At 38.2% G+C, this 20,594-nt stretch overlaps 1 protein-coding gene and 1 long non-coding RNA gene across 3 annotated transcripts; both read right to left on the reverse strand.

Moving 5' to 3' along the window:
* Window positions 1-651: 651 nt before the first annotated feature.
* Window positions 652-2,369, reverse strand: LOC130740430 (uncharacterized). Its single transcript, XR_009020125.1, has 3 exons — window positions 2,032-2,369; window positions 1,815-1,911; window positions 652-946 (listed from the first exon to the last, which is right to left on the reverse strand). It is a non-coding gene; the product is annotated as an uncharacterized LOC130740430 (long non-coding RNA).
* Window positions 2,370-12,234: 9,865 nt separating this feature from the next.
* Window positions 12,235-17,149, reverse strand: LOC130740431 (zinc finger protein BALDIBIS-like). Of its 2 annotated transcripts, XR_009020126.1 has the most exons (4): window positions 16,575-17,149; window positions 16,058-16,457; window positions 14,551-15,544; window positions 12,235-12,701 (listed from the first exon to the last, which is right to left on the reverse strand). XR_009020126.1 is itself a non-coding variant. In XM_057593033.1 (3 exons), the coding sequence occupies exons 1-3, from the start codon at window positions 16,723-16,725 to the stop codon at window positions 14,608-14,610; spliced, it is 1,488 nt and encodes a 495-aa protein (XP_057449016.1). In that variant the 5' UTR covers window positions 16,726-17,149; the 3' UTR covers window positions 14,475-14,607. The 2 variants fall into 2 exon arrangements, 1 of the variants encoding a protein (XP_057449016.1); XM_057593033.1 differs by lacking the exon at window positions 12,235-12,701 and having other exon boundaries at window positions 14,475-15,544.
* Between the last annotated feature and the right edge of the window lie 3,445 nt (window positions 17,150-20,594).

A 20,594-nucleotide genomic window follows, 5' to 3' on the forward strand; every position in this document is an offset into this window, starting at 1 on the left:
AGGAGCCACTCCCAGGAACTTCCAGCTCGAAGGCTCACCACTTCCCCAGCTTCTCTCTACTGCCCAACTTCCACCGGGTAGCTTGGTCCTCCCGATCAGTAAGTGAGGGAGAAATTAGAACTGACCAGTGTACTAGAGTTTATACCGCTAAACTTGTTATTGTGTTGATTAAATCAATCAATTAATTACTTATAAACTAATTAAAATATTTGGAAGAAATTACAATCACAATAAGGATGATGTCCCCGAAGGTTAGCTCAAGTGGTAAGAGCTAGGGGATATAAGGGTTAGGGAGGGGAAGGTCCAGGGTTCAAATCCTAGAAGGAAAATTTAAAGGATTTTCTAACTTACTAACAACTAATTAACCACTAACCTTTACCTATCAATATATATATATATATAAAGTCTAACAACGATATATCAATTTTAAAGAGACTAAAATAAATTAATATTAACAAACCCAAAATTCCAAATTTTGTCATATACCTAACTCAGTAATCATACACTAAAACATCATCCATTTGAAGCATAATGTCACGATCCAAAATCCTAAGCCGTGACCGGCGCACAGACTACCACCCTAGCCTGGTAAGCCTCTTCCTCAAAGAATCATTTTCCAAACAATTTATTCAAAATAAATTGGTACACATATATAAAAACACTAGAATCTCTTTTGTAATTCCAATAGTTACAAATTAACAACATCTGCCAATAAGTTCTTCCATAACCAGTATTTTAAGTGAAATATAAAATCAACTCGAGCACTCAAGTGCCAACTCTTAAAATATAACAATAAATCACAATCCCAAATCTAAATCCACCTAGGACTCCCTATAGCTGCAGATAACCAGGATTAAATTAAAGACACCAATATGATAACCTGCTAAAGGAAATAAGTCGAATGATCTGAATCTGACAACAGTCTGCTACTAAGCTGCCTGAAAATCTGTGAAGGGAAATAATGAATGGGGTAAGTCACAAAGACTTAGTGAGCAGTCAACAACCACTATGAACAGGAAAGGGAAACAGAATAGGCACGAGTTTTTCGCTCTCAACTCAATATAAACAATTTCTATCATCAGTGATATCATTTCAAATTGTTCAACAGTTAATGTGTCAAAATCATAAAGTTCACAAACAACCACCTTAAATAAATAATATTAAAATCATATCAATATGTGAAAACATAAAATCAGAAATTCAACATCATAGGGTCACACATGTAGAACCGTGAGGCGGCTCCATCTCGTTGATAGCCCTCTCCTCCTAAGGGATGGCCTCTCCGATAGGGGCGGCTCCATCTAACGGATAGCCCTTTCCTCTCTCATATCACATGTCACATCGTATCATATCATCGGGGGAAGCTACATCTCGTTGATAGCCCTCTCCGTGCACTGGCGGCTCCATCTAACGGATAGCCCTCTCCTCCCGGAATCAATCTAGCTAGGTGCACCTAGGCCGTTACCTCCGCTAACGGCTACGGGTTCTATCAAGGATCCCCCAAAACCATTTTCTCAAACCAACACAAGTCTCATCAACAATCTCAAAATCCACTTTCCAATACTCATCAATGCTATTCAAATAGCATTCTCAATTTCACATTATTCCAAAATCAAATCAAAGTAAATTCTCAGTTCATATCACTTCATAAAGCATTCTCAAAATCAACTTAATAAAACTCACTTTGAAAAGAACACAAGAACTTTAAAAGCATGTTTCCCCAATTTTCAAATGAATAGGTGATATATTAAAATAATTTAAATTAACAGTTATAGAGAAATAAAATTATGCCACAGTAATTGAAAACCACTCACAACACTGACGAGTCAACTGAACCGCTCACAACAACTTCACGCCGACTGAACGAACCACTAGCCGTCAAATCTGAACACCAAAATTAACTTCAACCTTCTGCAATAATTATCTTATGTTATACTACCTGTGAGCAACTACGAAATTCTCAATTTTGAAATCAAAGCCCTAAAAATATTTCTTCTTAATTCTAACATAACAGTGGGTAACGGGATATACCTCAATAAAATAGGAAGAACAATTCTGAAAGGGTGGGTACTCTTTTCCTCCCTTAGAACACAAACCCTAACTTCCAAAGTCATGCTAAAAAATCATCCACTGGCAGAATAATTCCTCTCTACACCAGCATCTATTTAATGGTGGGTACCGTGTGATTTTCCGAAGAAGAAAGAAAGAACACGAGAGGAGCAGATGAGGACAATTGATTGTCACACACAAGCAAATGAAGAGGTTTACGAGGGAGAGGAGAAAAACTAGGTTTTCTATTTAGGATTTGGTAATAGAAGTGGGGGTGGGGCTACGGGGTTTATTCACTCTGTAGGTTAGTTTTTTTTTGTTTTTTGTTTTCTTTCTCTTTATTCTATCCCCTTATGCTTTGTTTCTTATATATATATATATAATTACTATTATTGCATTATCTTTTTTTTCTTTTATAAAAAACACGGATCATAATAATTGTAACATCCCGATCTGACGATTGGCCTCACGGTAACAACACGAGTCTTTTCAGTGCGCTTTGTCCTCACTCGCGCACTTCCCGGGAAAACTTCCCAGGAGGTCACCCATCATAATATTGCTCCAAGGCTAGCACACTTAACCATGGAGTTCTTATGAGTTGGGCTCCCGAAAAGAAGTTGCAACTTGTTGTTATGGGTAGTACAATCAAATCGTATATGCCCTCCTCAACTGTATAGTCCATCCCTACACAGTCTCGGAATACCTCTTGTTCGGGTGTGAGATCGGTTCAGTCATGTGCCCCTCCGCCTAGAGGCCTTCCAGGAGCCGCTCCTTGTCCGTGCCTCACTGCACCGGCGATCACTCCCCGCCCTCGTCGGCCCTAGGTGTCACAGGCCCACCAACTTCCACTTGGTTCGTCCCCGAACCACACCGTACTGGGAGAGCTCGGCTCTGATACCAATTGTAACATCCCGATCTGACGATTGGCCTCACGGTAACAACACGAGTCTTTTCAGTGCGCTTTGTCCTCACTCGCGCACTTCCCGGAAAAACTTCCCAGGGGGTCACCCATCATAATATTGCTCCAAGGCTAGCACACTTAACCATGGAGTTCTTATGAGTTGGGCTCCCGAAAAGAAGTTGCAACTTGTTGTTATGGGTAGTACAATCAAATCGTATATGCCCTCCTCAACTGTATAGTCTATCCCTATACAGTCTCGGAATACCTCTTGTTCGGGTGTGAGATCGGTTCAGTCATGTGCCCCTCCGCCTAGAGGCCTTCCAGGAGCCGCTCCTTGTCCGTGCCTCACTGCACCGGCGATCACTCCCCGCCCTCGTCGGCCCTAGGTGTCACACATAAATACTAGGAAGTTAATACTCTTAACAAGGGCAATTGATGACTGCATCTGGTATACACAGAATCATTGACTTCCTATCCTACATCTAAACAAGAAAACTGAAAGTATTCCAAGTAAAGAAAAGATGAACTAGGCATGCATAGTCATCGGGGAACCCGAGTCAGGCTCCCTGGATCTCAAAGATATGAATGCAAGTGTGAGAAGGGCTTCCATGGTTTCACGTAAAATCAAACCTTATATACCATGCTGATAAGACCATAATATGGTGGTGACACATTGAAAGATTGCGCATTGCTCTTCTCAATATCATAGGTAAACTCCGCTAGAAGTCATTCATTTTTAATTACAAATGAGGATTCTTCAAGCCAACCATAGACCTTGCAGTCTTTAGGGGCTGTTGATCTGTTATATTCAACACTCTGTCGATAACAAAACCGTTAGTACTTAAATGTAAAAGTACTAAAAGAAACAACGTAAACTCTTGTACCAGAGGCTTCAAGCAAAAGTGTACACATAAAAGCATTTTTCAGCATAAACAAAATATCATATGAAATTCAGTCATTTAATGTGCATGCCTTATTGTACACAATACTAACATTGTCGTCACCCTATTGGCTCACGCAAACACAAATCCCACGATGCAATAGATTTTTTTTTTAGGACAATGGGAGCAAAACATCAGGAGACAAAAAGGGCTTACCACATAAAATACTAAGGAGATCAAGAGTCTAGCAGGAAAGTCGTTAAAACATCTATGACTGTTGTATCAGATCTAGACTAGAATGAGAATTAACCAAGAAAATAGTTAAAGCATCTATAACATTTAAGTGTATAACAGTTATTCATGTGCGGCAACATCAAAACCACATATGGGCCAGATGTAAGCCAAAATATTTCACAATCTATTGAGCGATTTTCTAAACAAATTTCATCACATCACGAACAGTAAAGTTTGTCAAAACACTTCTGTGTTAATATATTCCCTTCTAGTCCACGCAATACACTTGAGATATGGTAAATATTTGTACGAACAATGAGCTTGCTTAGCTATATTTCGTAAAATATAGCACTGTTGTGACCTACCACGGCCATAGGAAAGCCCAGGCTCAATAAACAAGGACGAAAACTTATCTTCATTTCTCTCACTTACAAGTTCCAAATTTCTATCAATATGAAAACTTAAAATTCATTTCAAACTCAAATCTCCCTCTAAAGTCTAAACAAACACGCGCACCCAATCTCTCTCTCTCTCTCTCTCTCTCTCTCTCTCTCTCTCTCTGTTTTCAGGGATTTCCATGGTCGATTTGAACAATTTGAGCGTCTACGGTGCGGTCGCTAGCACAACACACTTGTTGATGATGAGGGTACCGAAGCTGAATGAACTCATGTTTGTGAGCATCATCACAGTAATTCTGCTTGGGAGATATGTGTAAGTGTTTCGCTCGGTTCACTCACCGCCATCGCCATCAACAGTGGTGAATAAGACGTCAGATTCAGAGAAATTGTTGCAACGCCTGTAAGTATTTGCTTCTCTATTGAAGAAAACAATGTACGAAGTGGTGGGGAAACTGGAGACCAAGATGGAGACGCAGAAGAAGAAAATAGAAGATTTGGAGAGCCTTTCAATCGAGAAAATCCTTTCAGATCTAACTACGCAGATGAATCGACGTTTTGATGACATTAGGAAGCAGCTGGACGAGACTAAGGATAAGCTTCAGTCGGAGAGATTACAGAAGAAGCTTGATCACACGGAGAAGTTAAAGGAAGACATGGAGTAGTTGGCTTTGAATTTGACTACAATGAGTCTTGACCTTGTGGACATAAGGGGATTTATGAGTCAACTGGCTTTGAATTTGACCAAGGTGAGTGGGGGTGATGTTTATGTGACATCAGTTACTTGTGGAACGTCATACGACCTCGTTTGAAGAAAAGAAAAGCTCAAGAAATCTGAAAACCTAGGATGACGAGTGAACAATGAGTTTGGGCCAAGAACAACATTTGTAGGTTGTATGCTAAAAATTTAGGATTAAAATGGGAAGAGGTGAAGCAAATGCACAAAAATAACAAAGACAACAAATATCTCTCAAGAATAGTGATTTTCAAACAGATGTAGTAGATGTGACCTACCGAGTAATGCTTAAAAGTACGGTTACAAAACTTTCGAACCTACTAATTATACCAATAACCACCCCATGTTTTATATCGAAAAAAAAGTGTTGTACTTCCCACGTGTGACATTCGTAACTTGCGGCTAGCTATATTTTGTAAGATATAACACTGTTGTGACCTACCTCGGCCATAGCAAAACCCAGGCCCAGTAAGCAAGGACGAAAACTTCTCTCCGTCTCTATCCCTTACAAGTTCCAAATTTCTCCATCACTTACAAATCCCTCTCTAAATTGAAGCGGTGTTTAGAATACGCAAGTCAAAGATATCAACACATGGTGGTGGGACGACGCTTTCACCGTCGCACGCAGGATTCAGTATTTGAGGAGTATAGCAAAGCTGAAGTTGCTAGTGTTTGTCAGCATCATGGCGGTACCGCTCCTTGCTATAGGTGTCGAATAGTTTCACATTGAATCGACGTCAAATTATGACAGCTCAGAACTGTTGATTCACAATGAATCGTCGGCGTAAAATTCTAACAGCTCAGAGGAGTTTGTTGTTGATTCAGATGATCTAGATAATGCGACCATGCAATTTGGGACATCAGCGCTCTTGGAAATGAGGGAACTGATTAAGGAATTGAGGTTGCTAATTGGCGAAGACAGTGCTGATGACACGAGCATTACTGAGCCAGGGCAGTGCTATCCCTTGAACGGTAGCACTGCCTCTGTGCAGTTTAGGTTAAGCAATTTCATCATGCTTGAGGCTGTAACCTTGGAACATGTAAGTCATGCAATACAATTCATTAATGTATGATTGATGTTTGTTTAAATTGTTATGCATGTCAAGGGCATGATTGTGGTAGCTTCATGTTGATCTTTCATAGAATTATTGTTCAAGTCTTATGATTTGATGCATGGGCATACCAAGAAGAAAATCGAAGATTTGAAGAGCCTTTCGATTGAGAAAACCCTTTCAAATCTAACTACGCAGATGAATCGACGTTTTGATGACATTAGGAAGCAGCTGGACGAGACTAAGGATAAGCTTCAGTCGGAGAGATTACAGAAGAAGCTTGATCACTTGGAGAAGTTAAAGGAAGACATGGAGAAGTTGGCTTTGAATTTAAATACAATGAGTCTTGACCTTGAGGACATAAGGGGATTTATGAGTCAACTGGCTTTGAATTTCACCAAGGTGAGTGGGGGTGATGTTTATGTGACCTCAGTTTCTTGTGGAACGTCATACGACGTCGTTTGAAGAAAAGATAAGCTCAAGAAATCTGAAAACCTAGTATGACGAATGAACAATGAGTTTGAGCCAAGAACAACAATTGTAGGATGTATGCTAAAAATTTAGGATTGAAATGGGAAGAAGTGAAGTAAATGCACAAAAATAACAAAGACAACAAATATCTCTCAAGAATAGTGATTTTCAAACAGATGTAGTAGATGTGACCTACCGAGTAATGCTTAAAAGTACGGTTACAAAACTTTCGAACCTACTAATTATACCAATAACCACCTCATGTTTTCTGTCGAATAACAAGTGTTGTGCTTGCCTAGTAAGACATTCGTAACTTTCGGCTCTAACTGTATTTCGTAAGTTATAACACTGTTGTGACCTACCTCGGCCATAGAAAAGCCCAGGCCTAGTAAGCAAGGATGAAAACTTCTCTCCCTCTCTCTCACTTACAAGTCCCAAATTTCTTTCAATACGAAAACTTAAAATTCATTTCAAATTCAAATATCCCTCTAAAGTCTAAACAAACACGCACACCCAATCTCTCTCTCTCTCTCTCTCGCAGTTCTCAGGGATTTCCATGGTCGATTTAAACAATTTGATCGTCTCCGGTGCGATCACTAGCACTTCACACTTGTTGATGATGAGGGTAACAAAGTTGAATGTACTCATGTTTGTGAGCATGAGATATGTTCAAGTGTTTCTGTAACATCCCGATCTGACGACTGGCCTCACGGTAACAACACGAGTCTTTTCAGTGCGCTTTGTCCTCACTTGCGCACTTCCCGAGAAAACTTCCCAGGAGGTCACCCATCACGATATTGCTCCAAGGCAAGCACACTTAACCATGGAGTTCTTATCAATTGGGCTCCCGAAAAGAAGTTGCAACTTGTTATCATGAGTAGTACCAATCAAATCTCTTATGCCCTCCTCAACTGTATAGTCCATCCCTATACAGTCTCGAAATACCTCTTTTTCGGGTGTGAGATCGGTTCATTCATGTGCCCCTCCGCCTAGAAGCCTGCCAGGAGTCGCTGCTTGTCCGTGCCTCACTGCACCGGCGATCACTCCCCGCCCTCGTCGGCCCCGGGCGTCACAGGTCTCTCTCTCTCTCTCTCTCTCTCTCTCTCTCTCTCTCTCTCTCGCAGTTCTTAGGGATTTCCATGGTCGATTTAAACAATTTGAGCGTCTCCGGTGCGATCACTAGCACTTCACACTTGTTGATGATGAGGGTAACGAAGTTGAATGTACTCATGTTTGTGAGCATGAGATACTCTCTCTCTCTCTCTCTCTCTCGCAGTTCTCAGGGATTTCCATGGTCGATTTAAACAATTTGAGCGTATCCGGTGCGATCACTAGCACTTCACACTTGTTGATGATGAGGGTAACGAAGTTGAATGTACTCATGTTTGTGAGCATGAGATATGTTCAAGTGTTTCGCTCGGTTCACTGGCCGCCATCGAGTGGTGAATAAGACATCAAATTCTTATAAATCGCTGCAACGCCTGGAAGTATTTGCTTCTATGTTGAAGAAAACAATGTACGAAGTGGTGGGGAAATTGGAGACCAAGATGGAGACGCAGAAGAAGAAAATAGAAGATTTGGAGAGCCTTTTGATTGAGAAAACCCTTCCAGATGTAACTACGCAGATGAATCGACATTTTGATGACATTAGGAAGCAGCTGGACTAGACTAAGGATAAGCTTCAGTCAGAGAGATTACAGAAGAAGCTTGACGACTTGGAGAAGTTAAAGAAGGACATGGAGAAGTTGGCTTTGAATTTGACTATAGTGAGTTGAGACCTTGAGGACATAAAGGGGATTTATGAATCAACTGATTTTGAATTTGACCAAGGTGAGTGGGGGTGATGTTTATGTGACCTCAGTTTCTTGTAGAACGTCATACGACGTCGTTTGAAGAAAAGAAAAGCTCATGAAATCTGAAAACATAGGATGACGAGTGAACAATGAGTTTGGTGAATGTAAGACAATATCGAACATTCATTTTATATCCAAGTGGACTGGCAGTCCCGTCCCTAAGGGTAAAGGCCTCAGGATAGGCGGGGTGAACCGCCACGCGGAAGTATCTCCGGGCGAAGGAGGACTTTGCGTTACTCTTGTGAGGGTTCAAGCACTTACGACCGGCTCGGGCCTTTAAAGAGATCCATCCTCTATTTTTGATGGACTTGGAGTCAACATCGTAAAGGTAGAAGAAGCTGGTGGGAGATGGGGCGGTGCCAACAGCGGCGCACAAGATTTCGAAGCACCGGATGAAGGCCCAGGCGTTGGGGTGGAGTTGACAAGGAGCCGCGTTGATATCACGGAGAACGGCTTGAACGAAGGGCGAAAAGGGAAGCCTGACTCCAAGCTCGCCGAACATATACTCATATGCAAAGAAAAAATGGGATCTCTTCACATCGTCGTCGATCCTATGAAGCCAGGGGCGGTCCTCAGCGCTGCAGGGCCAAATCCTGAGTTTGTCGTTTATTTCATCATCGTCAGACAAACCGCCAAGGTTACTCACGAATTCCACGATAAGCTCCCTATCCTGGAAAACGGAGGGTTGGTCTATAGCTTCGTGGGAGGGTGCTCTCTGGACTGGAAGGGGCAGGGTCGCGAAAGTTCTCAATCGGTAATGGGGGATCTCCGGGACCTCTAAACGGAGGTCGCCGGCTGCGGTGGAGTCAGGGTTACTCTCAGAAGAAGAAGAGGTGTGATTAGATGAGTTAGGGTTTGAAGCCATCTTTGACAATTAAATAAGGAAAAGGAAAAGACAAGTAGAGATAAGATGCAGAGATAAGGGAACGAGGACTCACCGGGTAAGGATGTGAAGAGTGGGTAGCGGAAAGGGTGAAAGGCGACGACACCAGAGCGGAAGTTGGAAGAGGGAGCTTGGTAAGCAATAAGAGAAGTAAAGAGAGGTTTCGGAAAGGGATGATTGTAGGGAAGAAGGGTTTTTATAGGCAAAGGGAGGAAGTTGGAAGGGTGACGCGTGGTGGACGCGTGTGGAAGGTTGGAAGTCATTATGGCTTTTGGGAAGTGGGACGCGTGTGATGAGGAGTTACTGCGCATGATTGGACAGTTATGAGGAGTGAGGTGACGGTTGCGGAGAAAGGGGGAAACTGACGTAACTGACGTATCACATGGAGCAGTTAGAGATTTGAAAGGTTTTTGAAATAAGGGAAAACGCGAAAGGCATCGCCACCATGAAGACTAAACGCCATCGCCTAACAAGTGATGTCGCCAGTGAAGTTTAGCCGCCTGCCAAGGGCATCGCCAGCCAACACTTGGATGATCAGTACATGATTAACGCCTGCCACCTAGCTCGCCGACAAAAGACGCTCGCCTACTCCAACTAATCGTCAGTACAAAGCGATTGTTCCCGCCGCCTATGGACTTGTGGACTTGCCGGTTTGGGTTGCTCGCCAAGACCAGTGGACTAGGCGGCTAAAGATGCTTGTTTCCTTTCGCTTACGTCATGTCGGCGACGTAGTTTTCTTCTCTTTTCCCTCAAGCCATGTTGGCAGCTTAGATTCCAGCACACCATAGGATGCATGTAAAAGCATTTAAAAGACACACTTAGCTCTCATACTTCGAGCTCGGTGTCTTGTGGACTAGTGGACTGGGCGAGCCCCTAGAGGGGCGACGCCCAGGGTTCAGCCCGCCCAAGGGCGAAAGCCTGGCCTTAAGTTGGGCCTCAACTTCAGAGGCCCAATGGGCCCAATAGGTGGTGCCCAAGCTCTATAAATTCCTGGTAGTTACCAATTGTAAGGGACTTTTAGCTCATTTTATCAAATAACACATGAAATTCAGCACTCTCTCTCTCTCTCATTCTCTCTCTCTCTAGCACATTCTTCCACTCTTTAGGTACTATCCCTCTCTTTAATGTTCATTCCTAGAACACCATGTTAGAGGTGCATGTTCTTTTCACGCAGCGATGTGGGACTTAGTGGTGCATACTTCTTTCATTTCAGCGATGTGGTACATTTGCCATTGAAGCTTTAGCCTGCAAAAAGGTCTAATTGATGTTGTTCAAACTGGAGATGCCTGGCCTAGTTTAAATTTTACCCAATCAATAAAGCTAGGCTATATACTTGGGTCATAAATGAGTGAGCAAGGGAAGATCTTTGGTCACGGGGGAGAAAGAAAAGCAGAGTGAAAACTGTTAGTACAAAACTGAGAAAAGAAAGGCTAGGTGCAATGCGGATGGTGATGTATTACCAATCTGTTAAATCACTTGTGCTAAGGAAAATCAAGTCAAAATGGCCTAAAGTTAGCTTCAAATGCAATGTAAAATTATTTATGTAGAGCTTTTGATCCTTAGATCATAGATTGTGGTTTGAACTGTGTGTCAGCTTAATAGCATTCACAGACTCAAGGACATGGCTGAGAGCATTGAGATTGAGAGTTTTTTAACTGCCTTCCTTTTCTTAATCTTTCCGAATTCGCTTAGAAGGGTATTGTTGTAACTGTATAAAACCTAGCATAAAAATAGAGGCAAAAAACTCTTGGTAACATTTGAATTTGGGATTAAGAGATAGATAGTTCCCAAAATAAATTTGATGTTAATCAAAATGCAACAATTTTATTTATTTTATTTAAAACCATGATTATAATCAGCTTATGGTTATGCAATCAAACCATGGGATTGTTGTGAAAGGTATGAGCGGTTTTCTCGAAAGGAAACATTCATTTTATGTTTATGTTAGAGGTGCATACTCTTTTCACTTAGCGATGTGGGACTTTGCCACTAAAGCTTAATATATATCACTAATGAATGAGTGAATTAATGTACAAGAGAAGATCTGGTATTTCCAATCTGAGATATCACTTATGCAAATGCACAAAAATAACAACAACAAATATCTCCCATGAATAGTGATTTTCAAACAGATATAGTAGATGTGACCTACCGAGAAATGCTTAAAAGTACGGATACAAAACATCCAAACCCACTAATTATACCAATAACCTCCCATATTTTTTGTCGAAGAACAAGTTTTGTGCTTGTCACGTATGACATTTGTAACTTTCGGCTAGCTATATTTCGTAAGATATAACACTGTTGTGACCTACCTCGGCCATAGCAAAGGCCAGACCCAATAAGGAAGGACGAAAACTTATCTACCTCTCTCACTTACAAATTCCAAATTTCTTTCAATACGAAAACTTAAAATTCATTTTAAATTCAAATCTCTCTCTAAAGTCTAAACAAACACGTGAGTACGTGACCTTGAGGACATGTGAGGATTTATGAGTCAACTGGCTTTGAATTTGACCAAGGTGAGTGGGGGTGATGTTTATCTTAGTTTCTTGTGAAACGTCGTACGACGTCGTTTTTCGTAGATGTTTCATGCCTTGAAAGAGAAGAATTAATTACGGCATCATGTCCCGAAAGAGAAAAACTAACAACAAGTCATGCTCTATAAGAGAAATATGGGGAAATCGAGCATCATGATGCTCCAAAAGGTTTATAGTCGGGTATCACAATGATAGGGAAAATTATGAGAAACTTCTTTTATGCTTGTGCATAATTCAACACTCAAACGCTTGTCAAATGCATTGCATTTCAAAATTAATTTGGATTTCACACATTTTCAAATGTTCGAAAATGGGAAGAAGTAACATTCTCAAAAAAAAGATTTTCTTTTAACCTTCACCATTGAAACACAGGACTCAATCAATGATGGTATACAAAGGGTGGGTTTTTAGGATGGACGAAATTAAAAATGAATTTTAGATGGTGGGAAAGGTTAGGTTTGTAATAAGCCCCCAAGACAAGCATCTCTAGAAGAAACAATTGCTTACAATATTAAATTTCTTGATTCGTCACTTCCACCAATGCCCATAGCTCTAGAAATGGGATCAAGCCATTTATCTCTGATGGTCAGATGCCAAAACACCGAAAGTAACACCATGCTGCCGCGCACCAAGCCAACCCCTATTTCTTCCTGATCCATCTCCCTGTTTTTGCAAGACCAAGGTTGTGTTCATTTTACGACCATCGCTGTTGAAAAGGGCCAGAAAGAAAGAAGGAAAGGAAGTTAATTACAAGTCACAATATGTAAGATGCTATAAAATGCACGTTAGAGAAAAAAAATACTTGATTCACTCGCACTCAAATTTTTTTTTTTCTATATCACATGTGATATATACACACATCCATATCTTTTCCACCTTCATTTTCTATTTATTTCTCTCTCCTTTATCAAAATAATCAAATTTCACATCTTTATTTTCTCTCTCATTTCTTCATATCTCTTTCTTATTCCACCTCTCCACACCTTAAAAATGAGGTGTGAAGGTATAACTATTCGTCTTTATTCCTCTCCTGATGTAAGTGAATAAAAGTATTAACACAATTGTATAAGAAATTAAATAGGTTAGCTTAAAGAAAAACTAACTATATAGAAAATGTTATGTTTACACTCATCCACAGTCCACCGATATCTAATAGAGACGGAAAAAATGAAAGAAAATAATAGACATATCATAAGTAATGGCTGTAATGTGATAGGAACTAAAACAAATAGGAAGTGAAAATAAAATGAAAAATAACGTGAGATTAATAGGACATATAATGACTCAATTATATATAATGGTAATGCTATCTTTCTACGACATGCATGAAGGAAGTAACGGAGAGAATCATGAAGGAAGTAACTAGGGAAAGGGTAGTTGAGTAATGATATATATACACCCCATTTTTTAAACACTTCATTTCTATCTCTTTTTATTTCTATTTCTCTCATCTTATCATCTATCACATCTCATATTTTCTCTCTCTTACTTTTTCTTTTCTTCCTATCTCTCTCACTATTCAACCTCTCCACCTCAAAAGAGAGGTGTGGATGAAACATTATCCCTATATAGTATGGGGACCTACCATAAGTTAACGGAGAGAATCATCATCACACCCTTTGAGAGTTTTGGACTCATCTCACATGATCACATCTCTTAGTTTTTGTCCCTTCTAACATGCAATGGCCCCCACCTTTTTCACGAGACCCCTCTTGAAGATACCGATCCAACTCACGTGAAGAAGAAACTCCCATGTTCGATATGCATCACATACTGACCCAAGTGTAGTGACATCTCAACCCTTTCTACATTTCTACAATCTCATTGGTAATAAATGCACGTTGATAGATTTTAAAAGTTTGCTAAACCCAATTATGATATACAATCATGATACTCCCTCTGTTCCTAAATAACTGATACTAATTTGGTTCTTTTTTTTGTTCCTATTTAACTGATACTTTTACAATTTCAAGAGAGCATTAATGCTACTTTATCAATTGTGCCCTTCATTTATTATTGGTAGGAAAATTGAAAAGTTAGAATTGATAAGAGAGATAAAGGGTATAATAGGAAGTTAGATAGTAATTTTAGTAAAACAAGAATATTAATTGTTAGTTCTTAATATTTGCGCCACAACCTTAAAGTATCAGTTATATAGGAACGGAGGGAGTATAAAAGTAGCGTATTATGACACACTTGACTTAGCTACTTTTCTTTAGCTCATTGGCAATGGCGGAATTAGAAATTTTATGAAGCCTAGGCAAATTTTATGATTAAGTCCCTAAACTTTACATTTCCTTATAAATTTACCTTTTCTCTAATTTTTTTTTTTGGCCAAAAAACCTACTTAGTCCAAAAAAATTTGTATTTGTTTTACTTTGAGCCAGGGCATTGTGGTAGGTCCGCCACTGCTCATTGGTATCTAATGTAATTTGAAAATTCTTCTACCATAGATTTTAAAAGCTAAACTCAATTCTAATGAGAATAGAAGTTCCTGGTTGACAAAATTGATTCTGATTGAAAATAAGTCTATCAATATAAAAGTAGCTACATACCATTATGATATACTTGACTTAGCCACTCTTATTTAGCTCTCTCTAAGCTATATAACTCTAGCAGTAGTGTCCATTGTACTGGCTCTGGTTTGTTGCGGTTTCCATTGCATTGAATTCAGCAAAGTCTTGTTGCAGCAAGAAGGGCCTGCTTATTGAGTTAACTCCAACACCCAGAAAGTCTCTCAGCTGGTTTTTGTTATCTGAGCTTGAATGTAGTTCTTGCTCATTGCCCATCATTGATAGTGGATGATCATTTAATAAATACCCACCACCACCTCCGAGGTCGTTGTTGTTGTTGTTGTTGCCGCTGGTTTCCAAACTCACTAACCTGTTCAGGTTACTATTCTCATCAGCTTGCTTGAACAATTTCTGAACCTCAACAATGTTGTTGAAGGAGGGTACTACTGTGTGGTCGTCGTCGTTGATCCTCGCCGTCATAGATCCCATGTGAGTTTGTTGTTGCAGCTGATTCTGATGATTACTCAAGTACAAAGAGCTTACCTGCACACTATGCGAATGCGACAAGTGATCTCCTTTGTTTTCTTCTTGTTCTTCTTGCTTAAGTCCATGTGGCAACAACAATAGATTATTATTGTTGTTGTTATTGGAATTACCAGGAAATGACGTTTCAGCTGGGAATCTGAAATTCAGCCACTGTGTCTCTTGTTGTTGTGATCCAAACATGTCCACTGCATCAGATGATGAGAAATTTGCAGCACTTGGTGGTTTGGTTGTGAAGTTAAGTGGATGATTGTGAAGCTGGGAATTATTGACCTGTTGGTCTAGCCATGGTGGAAGCCTCAATGGTTCTGACCCTGAGCCACCAAATTCTGAGTGAAACCCAGGAAAAATCTGAGGAATCTTAAGAGGTTGAGCATTTGTAAAATGATTGGTTCTGAAGTTGGTTAAAGCTGCTGGAATAGTACTAGTTATCCTCCCACTTTCTTCAGCCAAAGTGTCACAAAAAGCTCTATGAGTTATGAAGCTGTCCTTCCTGAAAAAATTATAAACATCAATGCATTTATTAATGTTCCAAACAAATATTCTCTCAGTTACTCATTGCATGTATCACACATTTGTGAATTTCCTTTAATATCCAGCATCCTCTAAAGTCAACAAATTAAGGATATTTCACATTTGTTGGATGCATTAATTAAACTAATTGGTATCATCATGGAGATTTTTTTTCTTTCCCTTTTTACATGTATGAACTCAAGCTACAAATTATAAGATGATGAGTCATTAATGGGTATATATTTATGTTTAAGTACATGTTTGGAAAGTTTTTAGATTCTGAATGTAGAATCAATTATTTAGAACAAAGCTTCTGAATTTCATTGATTCTGATGTAAAAGAAGTTGATGCACTGATGTTGGGAAACTTTCTAGATTTTGAAGGTAGAATCAAATTATATAGGACAAAGCTTCTAAAGTTTGATTGATTCGATAAAAGAAAAGTTGTTTAGTGAGATGTGAGATAGTATACTGTAAGTTGTATAGAGTCCCACCTGGAGAAAAGTGTGCCACAGTCACACTTGTACTCTCTAGTCCCACAAATCTTGGCATGGGCCTTCCAATCGGAATGAACAGCGTATTTCTTGGAGCACTTCTCACACTTCCACTTCTTCTCACCATGTTTTCTGCTGAAGTGTTTCTTGATTCCTGTCAAGTCTCCAAGTGCTCTACTAGGGTCGTGGTGGACACAACTCTTCTCTGGGCACACGTAAACCTTCTTCCTCACTTGATCTTTGTTGGCCCTTTGCTTCAGCTTCCAAGGCAGGTTGTGTCCTCGCCGATGCAGCTGCAGGTTCTGGTCTCTCTGGAACCCCTTGTTACAGATTTCGCAGAGGAAGCGGTTAGTCGCCATCAGAGACTTCGGAGACAAAGCTATCACTTCTGCATCCGGATCTGATCGGTGTTGAGTTTAACAGAAATCCAAACAGATGAATTTTGTAAGTGATGATAGATTGAAGAGAATATAAAAAAACAATAATGAGAATTGAATTGATGACCATGATGACATGCCTGGATTGCCTGGTAGATTTCTCTTTCTCTTTGCTGGGTTTGGATTAGGGTTGTTTGGATTATTAGGGTTTGGGTCTTGAACATGATTTGCCAAGGTGTCTGATCTCATGGTGTTGTTGGAGGGAATAGAAAAGGCTTCTTGAGACATCATTTCTGAGCAGAGGAAAAATTGTGTGTCCTAAACTAGCTACCTAGACAAATTTTCCAAAACCAAAAGTGTGGTTTCAAGTGGATGAGGACCAAAACAAAATAAAAAACAAAAAAGCTGTGTCTGCTAGAATATCTGGGCTTGTAGAAATAAATCTAGAATAGATGAAAAAGCTTTCATTCCATTCATGATTATTGCTCTCTTTTTGAAAAGAATTTTTATATCTCACAAGATATGAAAATTGGTTTTACTGCATGTGATTTGGAATGATATACTTGAATGAAGAAAGAAGAAAGTGATTAGCATGTGAAATTTCTTTCTCTCTGGATCTCTTTCCTTTCTCTCCTTATCTTACACGGCTTCTCTAGGAGTCAATCAGCCATAGACTCAGCTGGACCACTCTCTCTCTCTCTCTGTAAATCTTTCTCTCTTTCTCTATTTATACTAAGTAAGTAAGTTGTAGTGTTGTACTACTAGATTGTAACTCTACCATGTCAATATATTGGAAGAAATAATTAACTTAGTTAGAAACTGTTATTACTTGTTGTCACAGTTAGATTCAAAATAAAAAGACCAACATGCGCTGCTTTCAACTTTTATATCTCTAGTCTCTAGAACTAGTCTCTAGAAGTACTATTACTCTGTGATATTTACCGCGGACTCATTGGAAGAACAAACATACAAACATGTGAGTTTGGTTGTGAGAAAATAGTATTTAAAAAACAATTATATATGATTCATTCGCCCATTTTTATTTTTCCGCTATGTTTGATATATTTTTTTGGTAAGCTAAAATTGAATTAAAAGAAATACTAGGAATATTTCATCATATCATTCATCTCATACATAAAAGATTGAAATACTCATTGAGTGCAGACCACTAGAAAAATAAATACCAAAAGAAGAAAAATAAATAATAAATATAATATGTAATGTGATCGAAATGGTAAGATAGTAAAACAAATATGTTTCCAAATGTATGCATCAGTTGACACATATTATTATTGTTTCTCATATGTATCACTTCTTTTTTCTTTTATTTCTCCCTCACTTTAGGTAGATATAAAAATGAGGGGTGAATGAGACAGTAATGTTTATAAAGAAAATGTTAAACTTGTAACCAAAAAAGGAAAATGTTAAATTTAAAAAAAGTTCTATTACTTCTATACATGCATGTTACTTTTACTATCGTCCAATTAGAACATAAATTGAAAAAAAAAATAAAGAAGGTCAAGTATTATGGTAATAATACAATTAAGGTTATAGATTTTTTTTTGAAAATTTGAATTTGGTCACTCTAATATTTTTTATAGATTTTAATCTTGAATGCAAAATTAATTAGTGTTCGTGTTCATTTTGTGGTGGTTTCTATGCATTAATATTTCTAACCATCACAAAAAATTGTGTTAATGACAGTTTAATTAAATCAGTCATAAAATGCACCAGAGAAACTAAATACAAATATTTCATTAATATTTGTACAGAAATCTTTGAATTATTTTAGAGGGACCGATTCTCATTTTCCTAAATTTTGTAGCACTAAAAACATATATAACTCAAAAATTAATCAATAAATGTAGAGAAAACTAGTGAGTAAACATCATAAAGTGCCATGGTTTGAATTTTGAACAAAAAGTAGAGAAAAGGAAGTGAAAAAGTGAGTGAGCTTTACAGCAAGGTATGAAAATGCATGATATGATTACAGCATAATTGTCATTAGGACCTTAATTAAGCACAGAAAAAGCTAGAGAGAGAAAGATGGGTGGTGCCGTCCGTGAGGCATCACTGGTTAGGGAGTAGGGTCCACAAAGAGACTGTCAGCAGGAAGAGTCGTCTGTGTTTGATGTGTCATTCAAGCAGCCACCGATCTCACTTTCACAAACACAGTGTACTGAGTCAGTCTCAATCTTGTGCTTCACATTTCTCTAGAAATTCGCTTAATTAAACTAGCAGCTACCTACGCCATCTCTCTCACCCTTCATATATTTTTCCTTTTTTCCATCACATGTTGTCATACTCAGAAAATGAAACTTTTAATTTAATTACACCCAAATCAAAGAGTTATGATATATACACATCTCTCCACTTCTTTTCTACCTTCATTCTATTTATTTTTCTCTTCTTTATCAATCAAATTTCATATATCATATAAAGAAATGAGTTATATATAAGTGATGAGTTATAAGAAATACAGGAAGGAAGAGAATGAAATAGGAAAAAAATGTGAATGGATTATTATTTTTTTATACATAAAAACTAGTCAATGTAACGTTTGTTAATCAAGAAAAATAAAAGATATTTTTAAACATAATTTTGCCCTATATAAATTATTAAAGTACAAGTATAATTAGACAAAAGCCGACGTGCAAAGTTCAACGTTAAGTAGGCAAAAGTCAATTCTAATATTGATTTTAACTACTCTTTTAAGTTTTGAAATAAGCTTTGTGAGATCAGATGCAAGGCTAATGTTTATCTTTTTCGGTCTCCATTATCTCTTCCACTAGCAACAGCTTCCGACTCTTCCATGATCAATTTTTGAAATATGTTTCATTGTGACTTTCTTTGTTGACAGCCGCAATCTAGTAAAATTATTTGAGCTATTTTCTAGTCTAATTTAATTATTATATTTAAAGCAGGCTTTCAAATCTTTTCAAACAATTATTTAGAAATTTATCAGTAAATTGACCAATCAACAAAACATGATTGATTTTCTTCCAATTTCTTGAACAACCAAGTTGCATCCAGCACAATAAAGTATCAATTAATAGGGGAATTGTTATATTTATCCTGTCCTATTTTCTCAAACTAAGTAGTAATAGTAGTAGTAAAAGAAAGAGTGAACCAATACAGTGAAATGGGATGCAAATGAAATCATAGGAGAAGATCAGAATTAATTTTTGGATCCAAACCTTAAAAAAAGTTGATGTTCAATCTACAAAATGTAGTCGCAGGTGAAGCTGGAGCTTGCAGAAGGATAGGGTCGCGACAGAAGGTGAGGTACAACAATACATGATGGTGATTTTAGCATCTATCGCGACCAATGTTAATAGTAGCTGAGTCGATGTTAAGAAGGACAACACTACCATTAAGTGAATTTTTTTTATTTGACCCTTAAAGGCGAAAATTAGTGTTAGTGTCTTGCCTGACAGCCCGCCGCGCTAATTTTTAACTCTGAGACAAGTTTTTCTTGTAATGTCAGCGGTTTCCTTTGGCACATAAAAAGTCAAAATAAGTCGGAACAATCTATAAAGTAAATGATAAACTGCTAATTTACTGGTCTCACATAACTCTTGACACAATCAACCAATAGTGAAATAATTCGAAAGTTGACATCCTTAGGCATAGTCATAATATTTCAATTATATTTTAATTGAAACTTTTCTTGTTCATAAAAATTTAGACCTAAAGTCGTTTGATTTGCAATTAAACCGACTCGTATAGTCAATAACAAATCACTTTCGATAATAACATCTTTAAGACAAAATCCATACATAATTTGGGAGCAAAAATAATGACTAAGATTTATGCCATGGTGCTCCACTAATATAGAATATTTTTAAAGACAAGGTCAAATTATATTCAGAGAAAGAAGATTACAAGTCTCCAAAGGTTAGCTAAAGTGGTAATTAAGAGTTAGAGGGCATAAGGTTTTGGGAGGGTAAAGGGTGAAGAGTTCGAGTTCGAATCCTGAGAATTACTAATTTACTATTTACTAACTTTACTGACAACTAATATTTGCCTATAAAAAAAATATTACATAAAAATCTATATAGTTATTTCACTAAAATCTCTTAACTTTTTAATTAATGACAATCAATTATCACATAACATTTAAATTGTCTTGAGTTTATTAATGTAAAGCTTGACAAAGT

Source organism: Lotus japonicus, chromosome 2 (genome assembly GCF_012489685.1).
Source record: "Lotus japonicus ecotype B-129 chromosome 2, LjGifu_v1.2".
NCBI lineage: Eukaryota > Viridiplantae > Streptophyta > Magnoliopsida > Fabales > Fabaceae > Lotus > Lotus japonicus.

Bases quoted from the DNA above. Each gene is read 5' to 3' on its own strand.
- LOC130740431 (XM_057593033.1), bottom strand. From the start codon at position 16,725: ATGATGTCTCAAGAAGCCTTTTCTATTCCCTCCAACAACACCATGAGA. The intron at 16,458-16,574 runs GCATGTCATCAT...AACACCGATCAG, and splicing joins AAATCTACCAGGCAATCCAG to ATCCGGATGCAGAAGTGATA. The intron at 15,545-16,057 runs GTGGGACTCTAT...TAATTTTTTCAG, and splicing joins TGTGGCACACTTTTCTCCAG to GAAGGACAGCTTCATAACTC.